This window comes from Drosophila tropicalis, unplaced genomic scaffold (genome assembly GCF_018151085.1).
Source record: "Drosophila tropicalis isolate 14030-0801.00 unplaced genomic scaffold, ASM1815108v1 contig_845, whole genome shotgun sequence".
In the NCBI taxonomy this organism is placed as follows: Eukaryota; Metazoa; Arthropoda; class Insecta; order Diptera; family Drosophilidae; genus Drosophila; species Drosophila tropicalis.
The window spans coordinates 7,087,777-7,099,967 of record NW_027173338.1 but is presented as its reverse complement, the minus strand read 5'-3'; the positions used below and the strand labels follow the sequence as shown (position 1 = coordinate 7,099,967).

Here is a 12,191-nt window from a genome sequence, read left to right as displayed (position 1 = left end):
ATGCCTTTTCATTCTAATTTCAATTCTTGTTAAATCTCATACACTTTCCACACAATTTATCAGGAACTTATCAAAAATGCCAAAACCAAAACCAAAAACTCAAACCAAATTCCAAACACATCAGTGGCAACCAGCAACAACAGTTCAACAAACAATCAACATTCAACAGTCACGTACCATTTTGACGGTTTACTTTTTGCACCCACTTTTCGCAAAGTGGAGAAAGAGACAGAAAGAGAGAGAAAAAGAAAAAAATGTGAAATATTCAATTTTTGATACATTTTGCCGGTACATTTAAATTTATTTTCACAACCCTCCACGAAAAAAAAAAAAAGAAACGTGTCTCCCCAATACAACACTCTACAAAGCAGACGATAAAATAATAATCGATTCAACTTTGGTTAGAGTTCTTTTCTGATGGGGTCTTTCATCCCCACAACTCATCATCATTCTCCCACTTTTGTCAAAAAAATGGAGCAGAGTTCTTCCTGCTGAGAATCGATTTATTTTTTAGGTATTCTGCTCTTTCTTTTTTTGGTTTGGAGCTCTCCAAAATTTATGCGAATTTGAATTTGATATGGTTAAACTGTTTGCCTAGGCAACGCCAGCCATGCAAATGGTCTGATAAGCCTCATGTACTCAATGTATGGCCAAGAAGCTGAGCTAACAGAAACCGTCGAAATGCCTCCTCTATGAAGCAAGCTAGGAAATTTTTTTCCCTCTTGTTTGGTTGTGGGAGGGGCTTGTCATTGTGCCTAGCTTTTGTCGCCTTTTAGTGTAAAATTAATTTGCTATAATTCATCAATGAGCCGCCCCGCAAAGTTGAAAAAGGATTATTTTGCATAAAAAATTGTGGCACTTGTCGATTTTTGCATAGTCTGCTCTTCATCTTCCTCCTCTTCTTCCTGAAAATGTCTGCGTCTGTGTATGTGTGTGTGTGTGTGTTTCTATGTAACTGACGCCCTTTGTGTAATTTATGGCTGCACATTTATTTTATTGAGTTTAATGTGGGCACAGTTGTTGCTGGTTTTCTAACATCCATGATGAAAAAAAAGGTGCACAATCTTGTGGATGATACGACCATGGAAGGAATAAAGGTTAGAGGTTCACTTGGTGAACCTGCTGAAAACGCAAAATGTATTACACTTGGTGGGGGTCAGAAGGAAGGTAAAAAATAGCTGCTGGAAAAAAATGTTTAAAGTATTATATGAAGTAAGTATTTACAGTTTTTGTTACATCCTGAAAAATTTTATCTTAACTCAAAATATATAACTATTCCATTCAGTTGGTTTCTATTCAAGTTGAGCAAATAAAAATTTTCCATTTCAAATTTCTAATAATATATAAAACTTTAACAAAATAGCTTTATGCATAAGCTTCTTTATTGTTTTAGTCAAAATTCTTTTTCAAAATTTGTAGAAAGAATATCGTATGCATGACCTAATGGAATTTTCCTTAATGAAATTTCGGAAAATTATTTTGTTTTTTTTAAACTTTTTTTCAAGTTTTTGAATTGAATTATAACGAATGTTTTGTGCAGGATAATTGTGCAAGAAAATAGAGATGATTTGTTGTTCTTATTTATGCGATTGACACTCATCAATTTTGCCACCATTCGATATGGTATACTGTATAAAGGATAATGCTGTCGTTATGACAGTCAGCATAAAATCAAAAGCAAACTCTCGATCGCATTTGGTGCTCAATATAATCAAATTCTGCATTGGATCCAATTTCTGATGTATAATCAATGATGAATGCTATAAACATAGATCAGAATAAGATACCGTTAAGCAGCTAAATATCAAAGCTAACTCACCTCATTATTAATAACATTGAGACCCCTCAAATGCTTTCCCTTTGTCATATACATTTCATTTATAATGACTATTTGTTGCTGCAGCGCCAACTCAGAGTTACGAAATCGATCTGTACATACGGCCATTATAAGGACATTGAGTATGGGCACAAATACTGGACCCAGGCAACCATCGGATATAATATAGAATTTATTTTCCAATGGATCTTTACCAAACACAGAACACTCGATTAATATTTGCATATTGAGAATGCAAGTAAAAATTGTTAGATAAATGCAATTTGTTAGCCACGATAATTTTTTGTTAATAGATTTATGTAGCTTCGAGATGCGAAGGTGCAATTTAAAGAGACAAGTTAACCGATGATGATAAGACTCTTTTTATGCCATCACAATTCTCATGATGAGCAATAAAACGTTGTAGAAACGTTGTGATATTTAAGCACCAATTGAGAACTAACAATTGATATACGAAATAACCCAATATGCAATACTCCATCAGAACCCAATAAAAGAAATTTACCCACATAAAATATGGTTTGTACCACAGAGAATCCATCATTATATAGAATATCATTAGTTTCAAAAGATATAAACTCAAAAGACTCAAGTCACAACGATAGATCAAACCGAATTTCCGTTCCATGGTGCTATTCACATAAAAAATTTCATGCAGCAGATCTTTAATAATCGTTCGATCAGTTTTTGAATGCAAGAACACAACAAGACGACGAACTGCATGAAGCACAATAGCCTGAATCAGGCAGGATATAAGAAAATTCTGAGCCTCATGGTTTTCCACTACCAGCACATAGAGCCAGAGATAGGCGCCAAAAGTGAAATAAAACATGCATTGTTGTAGTATTGGAAAGCTTTTCAAGATTAGCATCAGTTTAAAGAATATTCGGTGATACTGAAACTCCTCCATTGAATGAGTCTTACGATTATAGCGCAATTTAATAAAATAACAAACTCGCGATATGCCATAGAGTAGCCAGGCGGTATATACAAAAAATCCACGATTCAATAAATGAATATACGTTGAGCGCAGTTGACGTGTCTTCTCTCGGTTAAACATTATGGAAATGAAGTTTTCCCTTCTATTGAATTTTTCATTAGACAAATGTTACTAGGAAGTCATTGTTTAAATGACTTCAATAATGATGATTAATCTACGTTTCGTTTCTTTATGATGACAAATTATTAGCTTTTACTCAAACTAAAGAGATGTATGTAGAATTTTTAATTAATTCTCAACTAGTTGTAGCATTCAGGACCATTACTTTATAGACCATAACTTTTGTGTTGCTTTAGATGTATTTTAAACCGGTTATTCTAAGGGTCTGATTAAACGGTAAAGAATTTTTCAAATTCTTATACCTTAGACCTGTTTGAGACATATTAATTCTATAAATGAGATTCAATTTGTTTCCACCAAAAAGTACAGTTCGGTACCCAATTCTCTTAGCTTGCTATTCATGTCTCTGCTACCCGCAGTTATTAGCCTAGTTTCAACAATTTGGCAATATTCTCGCGACGTTTTCATTGTCTTATTTTATATATTTTGTCTTCGCCACTCATTCAATGTTCTCTTCCCTCCATAGACCAAAAGCATTGTGTTGGCCGCAAACCACTTGAAAAATGCTGCTTACAACATTTCAGAAACAGACACAGGAACCCCATTACTCCAGTTCTGGTTTGGTTTTTTTTTAGAGAGAGAGAGTTATAATTGCAAAAAAATATATTTCAATGCAACTGAAGAAGACGACAGCAAACGAATTGAAAGAGAATCTGTTACTGAATGAATGGGTGGCAAAGACAAAGGAAAGGAGAAGCAGGGTAGGGCAGGGCAGGGAACGGAGGGTGAAAGGGGTGTTTTGAATGGGTGTATTTAATCACCAATCTCAAAAACCCAACCCTCACATAATTCATTTAGTGGGCGGGGCCTTTTGGTTTTGAATGCAAAGCTTAAGCTTCATTTCGTTACGCGGGTGCAATGGAAGAGAGGATTGCGGGTTGTGGGCTGTGAGCTGAAGGCTCAGCGCACAGGTCTAGGGTGAGGGCTGCACGGGTGGGCTAAAAGGCGCTTAGGGTGTCATAACTGCAATCTCGTGACAGTCGTTGAGACATAAAACAGCTGTCACTGGGAGTTGCCGTGGCAAATTTTCAAAATGCAATCCGGAAAGAAAAACTTTTGCCGTTGCAATTTGACATAGGCTAGCAAATGGGGGATTTTGAAGTGGTCATCCGCTGTGGAAGAGAGGGGCCTTTGTATGTATGTATGTACATACACATGTACCTTAATTGATACAGAAATAACATGAAAGAAATCATTAAGAAATTGAATAATCGAATAGTATAGTACCTCTTTTAATGGGAGATTCGTTCTAGTAAATTGAAATTTGAATAGTTTTAGAAGTAAACTTCCCTTATTCACCCACCAAGGATCCGCTGCTATATGTACTCGAATCTACATAGTTAATAATAAAATTATTATACTTAATTGGAAAGACTAATCTTAAGTTTTTAGATTTATTCTAATAATTTTCAAAATTTTTAGACTTATTGTAGAGACAAATCCGCGGTAGACTTTGCTATAAAAGTACTCCAGTCGGTGTTGCAGGATAAAACTCTCTTAAATCCTTCAAAGCCTCAAATGGATGTCGGTAGAGGTTGGTTGGTGGGTGGTAGATTCATTAAGGTTTTCTATTTCATTGAAACATGAGCATTTCATACAAGAATTTTTCTTCCATCCGATATGAATGAATATGTTGTGTATGTATTCTGGGTGTGTGTGTGCGAGAGAGTTAGAGCCATAGAAAAATATTTACAATTTTCCGTGACGCGTATAACGATGACTGAGAGATAAAGGCTTAGAATGAAAACATGTCTATATACTATATATATTGTATATGTATACTGTACTTTAGGCTGAGGGATGTTGTTGGCTGTAGTGATTCGTTGTCTAGGCAACGACTCAGCGCGCAGTTTTATATGCACCATCAACGACAACGTAGACAGAGTTGCATTTTCCGGCTCTCGAATTTCCGCTGGGGAAAAGTATTTCACACGAGCTCTGTATGACTGTTCTGGACCCGGCTTGTTGCTTTTCAGCTTGGTGCATTGAACTCTATCTATCTCGCTTTGAGTTTTTGGTGTGCAGTTCACTTGGTTAGAGTGTTCTATGTGCGGGATTTATTTATTTTCTTTTTTATTTTATTTTTCGGGTGAGTTTACGATCCAACTGTGTGTGTAATTTGAGGCATTTCCTTTTTACTGAAATAAAATATTTTATTTTGTACAAATGGGAACATTTCGAGCGTTTCTTCAAAAGAAAAGGTCTAGCAGTTAAACCAACATAAAGACATTTAATGAGAGAAACTTTAGCTTTAAACAAATATTTTCTTTTCAGCAAAGTTTTTGGAAAGGAATGAAATTTTGTTGTAGTAGTTCAACATTTCAATCCTTTGGAGTATTTCATTTTATAGGTTGTTTGTGACAATTATAGACCCAAAATTTGATTTTTTCAAATTAGTAAGAATTTATATATTTAGCAATCGAAAGTCTTCTAATAGTATTAAGAAATGAATATATTTTTTAATGAAAAGCATTCTTCCAGATATTTTTTCTTCCAATAGAAGGGTTTCTCATGATTTGTGTTAATTTAATTTCTGCTTCTTTAAATTTCTCCAACATTTAATTTTATTTCAATATTTATTTTCAATATTTGCTCTCTCCTTTTGCCTGTAAAACATAAAAATTTTAAAAATTTAACAATCTTTAGAAGCCAAAAAGAGACAAAATTTTGTACCCTAACGAAAATCAACTAAGCAGCCAGGCTAATTTTAAATCAAGTCATGACCTTCGACCCATACACACACTCACACACAATCTCACACACTTGCCGCCCACACGTCAATAACAAGGAAACCTAAAAAAAAAAAGACAGCCAATATTTTATATAAAATTTGTGCAAAAAATAGCTTGAAGCTATTTGCGAAAAATCAACACAGAATCAAACAAAAAAAAAAAAAAAAGGAAAAACCATCGAAGAATTTTATGAAATAAAATACGAAAAAAAGAAACGATATGGTTTATTAAATATTTGTAGCCTTGGGCCATAGCTTCGAAGCAAACACATGCCATGCCAGTGCGATGGAGTCACGGAGAAGCTGAGTGTGAGATGGGCTTGGGGAGTGAAGGCAGTGATGAGGTTTGGGGGCGAATTGGGAGGTGGCCCCTTATCAGAAGGTAGCTTGCATTTTCTCATTGATGTGGCTTTGGCTTGATGGAGAGTAATTGAATTTAAAGCGAGGCAACACAAAAAATGTGCTAATGACTTGGGTTGGTTTCTAGGGAGAAAATGGGCGATTGTATCAAAACTGCTGCACCACTTGAGACAGTCTGAAGGGGGAGCAAAGACATTTTTTTTCCTCTTAAGGGCAGGCTTATGCCTTACAATATCTCTGTTTCAGACACTAAGATCAATGACAAGGCCACTTTATCGATTTGAATTATTTTTCTTTTCTATTATCTTTGTAATTGTTGCCAATTGTTGTCAGCATCATCTACATCCATATCCGATTCGTCATAGTCACACAAATATATATGACTCATTGAGGAGGATTGACGAGCTTCCAAACGCAAGGCCAGTTGATAGACAATCAATGTGATCAGACTCATCAGTGAGCCGCAAATCGCTCCAAAGGCTATGCAGGTGGCCACTTTAACCAGTAAACCGTAGTCCGTGTGTAAATGATAATGGAAAATTAGAATTTGTTTGGCAAAATAATCCGAAAAGTCCATACTATCTGACAATTGAAGAGCAATTTAAACTGATTGTTAAATCAGAGAAGCAAATTTGGTTATACATTATATTGTATATACATTTTTTTTCGCCCCACAACTTACAAATCATAGGAGCCCTAGATATATTTGCCACTCTAAAAAACATTGATATAAAATTTGAATTCCAAAAACAATGTTTCCCAATCCCATTGAAGTTGTCTGCATATATATCGTACAGCCCATTATCGATTTATTGGCTTACTTACTCAATGAAGTGCATTTTTTGGCATTTATGGCGGGCTGTGCAGTCTTGGGCATTACTTTGGGATTGATGTTCGGCATTATCTCAGTCATATGGTATAAATGTTCTCGAGAGACCAAAGTGACCAAGAAAGAGGAGTTCGAAGGAAATGTGAATAAACCCACAAAGGCAATAAAGAATGAATAAATAAAGTAAATACTTTAAACAAAAAAATAGTTTAAGAACTTATGAAAAGTGATTTATGTAAAATTTTATATAAGTTTCGGGAAGTTGTTTAACTGGATTTAAAGCTATTCTGAAATGTCCTAGGGTAATCCTTTATTAAAGTTTGACTAAAAGCATTGCTTCTCCCTCATTTTAGTAAAACCGGTTAACTTGTTTTCACCAAGAACGCTCTGATTTTGCGGAAATGCAATTTCGTGCCTCTTTATAAGTCTTTATGTTTGACTTGTGCCAAGAATCAGCATGCATTTTAATACTTATGTCAACAAAAACCATTAGCAAAGTAAATGCCGCATATTTTTGTTTTATTTTATTTCAAAGTAAAATAAAATGAAGATATTTCAAGAGGTTTTAAGTGGAGAGCAATGAACTGCTCTTGTTACTTTGGTCCTTGAATCTCCAAGTTTTATTTCCCTCGAGTTTCATTCATTAGCATTGATATTTGAAATCAATAACTAAGTGCATCGTTGAACGACAGAAACCGATTCCCCCTTTTTTTGATTTTTTTGTTCGCTGTGTTCACTTGTCAAATATATGCACTTGAATAACATAACGGCGACAGGTACGCGAAAAAGGGAAATGAAATAATATTTGTCATGCTCAAATACAGTAGTAAGTGAGATAGAATTGGAAAGTGGTATAGGAGGAAGAAAGAAAAATGGAAAATGGTTAACAGAGGGACAAAAAAAAAATATTGTGATCAAAGTGTAAGCAAAAACGTTGGAAATGTAGTTATTGAGAGTTGCCTACTTTCAGGCGTCTTTAAAAGTACATTTTAATTTCCCCCAGGAAACGCTTGGCTAAATATGCAATCAGACAACCATCGTAACGTAAACTAAATTTGCCAAAAGGACAAAAATAAAAAAAAGCAGCACAAAACTGCTGCAAAGGATGTCATTTTGCCAAAACGCAAAAATATTTGCCAAGCAGGTTTGGGGTCAAAGGACATGCCCCCAACGGCATAAAGACAATTTAAGGGCGCTTGGAGTTCATAAACAGGACGACAACGAAACGCCCGATGAAATGAAAAAGGATGAATAAGAGCAGATAGAGGGGGTCTTACAGGGTGATAGAGCCAAGTGAAATAAAATTTATTTTTGTAACGAAATTGCGTGACACGAATGGCATGGCATATAGCCAGCCAATGTTCTAACCATTCACGAGTATATTAAAATTTTTCCTTCACAGACCCAAGTATGTAAAGAGACACAGAGACAGAGAGAGAAAGAGAGAGAGATCATGTTGTTTGGGTGATGAAGGAGTAAAGAAATGATTGGTTTTCTCGCTCATCTTCTGCACATCGTCTGCGAGCCCAGCGAAGCAACAAATAGTCTTCTGCTCTCTGTCTCTAGCTTTCTCTGTGGAAATTGTTGCAACAAATGGCTAAAGTTTTTAGCGACTGTGCTGAAAAACTTTGCCACTGCAAATGCAAAAACCCCAAGTCAACAATAACAGCACCAACAACAAGCATTGAAGACGGAAAATTAAGTTTCTGCGCCGCTGAGTTGGCAAAGGAAAGGCCGACAGAACGTTCTGAATGTTGCCGCTTTCCACCGCCAGACGCGGTCAAATTAAAAGCGCATAGCAAACAACCAAGAGAACAGTTGAAAACAACTACCGAAAAATTCAGATAGACTAGACCATATCCTGTAATGTCATAAGTATTACTTGTGTTCATTGGTTTAACGGGCTGAGTGTCTATATTAATTGCAGTAATTTAACATTTAAAATTCTAATACAATTATTTAACAAAACTCTGTGACCAATTGTCATTTTATCACATCTTTCTTTTTAAAAGTAAAAGAAAAAGTATTTATAATGAAAAGTCTCTCTTTAACTTCGATTTCTCAAATTTCCATAACCATCTTTGGATTTTTGTTGATAACAAAAACGTTATATAGTTTAATTTTATTTTATTTGTTAATCCTTTTCAATAACTTACCAATTTTTTAATAAATCAGACAAAATATTTAAAGTTTACTTTCACTCACCTGCAAAGAAAAAGAAAAAGGGTTATAAATTTGGCAGTTTAAAATAAAAATGCAAAATAATGTTAAAGTACTTATATGCGAACTTTACTCTTTATCAATGCGAAATACATCATACCTTCACCTATTCCAATGAGAAGTTTTGATGGATACACGAGAAGGACAAGAAGCGAAAGAAGAAAATGTAACCAAGTCCAATTTCGCAGGGCCTAATGCAAAACGGCGACAACAAGAAACGATGTTGCGACGGTTGCCATTTTATTGCATACTTTTAGGCCGCAGGTGCAAGACTCAGAACCTGGGCCAGGGACCATGTATTTGCTCGATTTTGTTGTCAACTTCATCTACGAATGTATGTATGTGTGAGTGTGTGTGAGGTAGCAAGGAGTATTTCTCATTCCCGTTCGGCATCGTCAATGTGCTGCCAACTTGAGGGTTTTTATTGCTTTTGCCCATCTGCTTTCAATTTTCTTTGGCCTCGCCTATCATACAGTACGTATGCGTGTTTTTTCTGCCCCTCCCATCCTTCACTCAACATCTTTGCATTAATTCACGAATATTTCTAGCGTTTCGGTTGCCTTTGAGTTGGCAAATGGTAAATTTATTTATAGGTTTTGATAGGCATCTTTCCATTGTTTGTTTGCTTTTGTTGTTGTTCTTATTTCTGTGCAATTGCAATTGAGTTTACTTTTGGCTCTAAGCCAACACAAAGGACAGCTCCATTAATGCCACCAAAGGTGGTGGGGCAGGAGCAACGAATGGGAGTTTAATGAGGAGAAGTTCCTTATTTTTTTTTAGACCGAATAAAAGATAGATAGACAAATAAATTTATCTGCTTGGTCTTTGACTATTGTTTATTGCTATTTATACAACGATTTGAACATTCATTGTCTGTCTTTCTTTGCCTTATTTCTGTAAATGGTAACGATTGCGTTTGTTTATTTTGCATTCCTACTTAAAATATATTATGACTTTATAAATGGGTTACCTAGACTTCAAATGCTTGATCTTATAATTTGTTATGATTTAGTTTTCTTCTTGACTCCATTTAAATTGTTTTCAATACATGAAATGTTATTGGGAACTATTAAACATATTAAAGATTGACTAATGATTTAGCTGGTTATTATATATGTGCATGTGGATAAATCAAAAATCTATAAAAGTATGTTTAGAAATACTCATCAGTCATAAAAACAAAATTTAATTTCCCTCAAAGTAATTTATTTTTGTCATTTTGTTGAACAAAAATTGTTCTTGTTTCAAAAACATTTCACATTTGACCATTGCTTGTTGGAACTCTTGTAACTCATGTTACCCCATCCTCTTGATGTTGTTTTGGGTCGTGGATCCCATGTCCCATGTCCGCTTTTCGACACCTTTTTCGCACATAAATTTTAATAACACACGCCAGGAGGTGAGCGACCAAGAGCCACCAAAAGCTCTTCGCTTCTGCATGTAAATTGCACCCACACACACACATATATGTATATATTTATGTGTGTGTACAAATACAAAACAATTCCCAAATGTAGCGACACATTACAGAGAGGGAGGGCCAAAAGGAAAAAAATAAAACAAAATGAAAAAAATAAACTTCACGAGTTTCTGCTGCAATTGGCAAACAAGTCAAGGTGGTAAATGGCAAAATGGAGGAACTTGTTCGCTGCAATGGAGAAGAAGGGAGGATTGGGGGGACTGTGGCAACCAACTGGGACGCCCTACATGACGCTCATTTTGTGTCAACTACGCGCCGTAAATTGCCAAAAAGGGCAGCCAACTCCACACCTGCAGTCAATAAACTATAAAATATGCAATGTTTGAAATATTTTTGCATATACCAGAATGTGTAAATATATGTAGAAGTGGCGCAAGTATGTATATATATAACTATATGTAGTTGGTTTATATATATATATATATGTACATACATCCACGAAAAAATATTTTATGCATGCAGGTGAATTGATTCAACTCAACCAAATAGCTGCAGCAGCAGCAGCAACAGCCGCGTTGCACCCAAAGGAAATTAGCTTGACAGGAAATTCCACAATACACACACACATACAGAGACACCAAAAACCACCAAGCCACCAGGAATACCTTCTTGTACACTGACAAAAAAATGGGGACAGTTTTATAATTAGCTGCAGCTAAAATATTTCAAAGACAAAAGAGCATTCGAATACAGGAATATGGAAATGGATGAATGAATAAATTTGATATGAGTTCGAAAATTCCATATTCGAAATGTTAAATCCCAAATTGCGGACATCAAAATTGAATATTTCTTAAATTGTTTATTCCATTTCAAATGTGAAATTTCTTTTAGTGTACATTGACATCATTCGTTGCTGTTGCTGGTGCCGCTCTCTCATTCGGGCAACTGCACACAATGCACGTTGACATTTCCACTCATGCCGATTTTCATATTACATTTCGTTGAGCTTAAATGACAAATGTGGTCGGTAAGCCGACGTCTGGCGCCCAACTGAGGGAAGAGACCAGGCCCAGACCAGAACAGAGCAGGCAGCAGCAGACAGAGACCGAATCGTGGTGGGTGGCTACCACTTACACATTTGGCAAGTTGTGAGGCGTTTTCGGTTTGTGGTATTATTGCTGAATGACAGCCTGACTGAATGACTGTGCTTGTGTGTGTCTGTGTGTGTGAATATATCTGCTTCTGGTTGTGTCTGCCCGCGTTAGCTTTGTGATTGTGATGGATTGTGGCGGCGACAGTGGCGGCAATGTCGCCGAATGAGTTGCTGCCACTTCTGTATATGTTGCAAGGAAGAATCAAGAGGAAGAGCATAAGATAAGGAAGGAACTATGTATATGTTAATCAGTATAGTGTTTCTGAAACAACTAGCAGTGCTATCTTGAGAGATTTTTTAACCTTAAGATGAAAATTTATAATTATATCTTACTGAAAATTACAGAAATGTTAAACAGAAAATTATAAAGTCATAACAACATGCTTAAGATAACAAAAAGTCTCTGAAAATTGTCGTTAAATTATAGTAAAAATAGCTTTAGTGTTTATAATATTGGATTATTATAAATAGGGGTACATCATTAGTTTACGTGATTCAAATTCGGAACACTATTTGCG

General features: G+C 35.5%; 3 protein-coding genes across 3 annotated transcripts in view; 1 reads left to right on the top strand and 2 right to left on the bottom strand.

Moving 5' to 3' along the window:
* The window catches only part of Ddr (discoidin domain-containing receptor 2), a 169,526-nt gene that overhangs the window by 34,608 nt on the left and 122,727 nt on the right, over positions 1-12,191 (bottom strand). The window lies entirely within an intron of this gene.
* On the bottom strand, positions 1,578-2,897 carry Grl43a (Gustatory receptor-like 43a). The gene is given in 3 exon segments (XM_068294690.1): positions 1,578-1,760; positions 1,820-2,194; positions 2,196-2,897. Coding segments are annotated over 3 exon segments (1,260 nt in total).
* LOC137580591 (uncharacterized) lies at positions 6,799-7,055 on the top strand. The gene has a single exon (XM_068294689.1). It carries the CDS (start codon positions 6,801-6,803, stop codon positions 7,053-7,055), a length of 255 nt encoding a protein of 84 aa, XP_068150790.1. The 5' UTR covers positions 6,799-6,800.

Coding starts and splice junctions, on each gene's coding strand:
- LOC137580591 (XM_068294689.1), top strand. CDS start 6,801: ATGTTTCCCAATCCCATTGAAGTTGTCTGCATATATATCGTACAGCCC.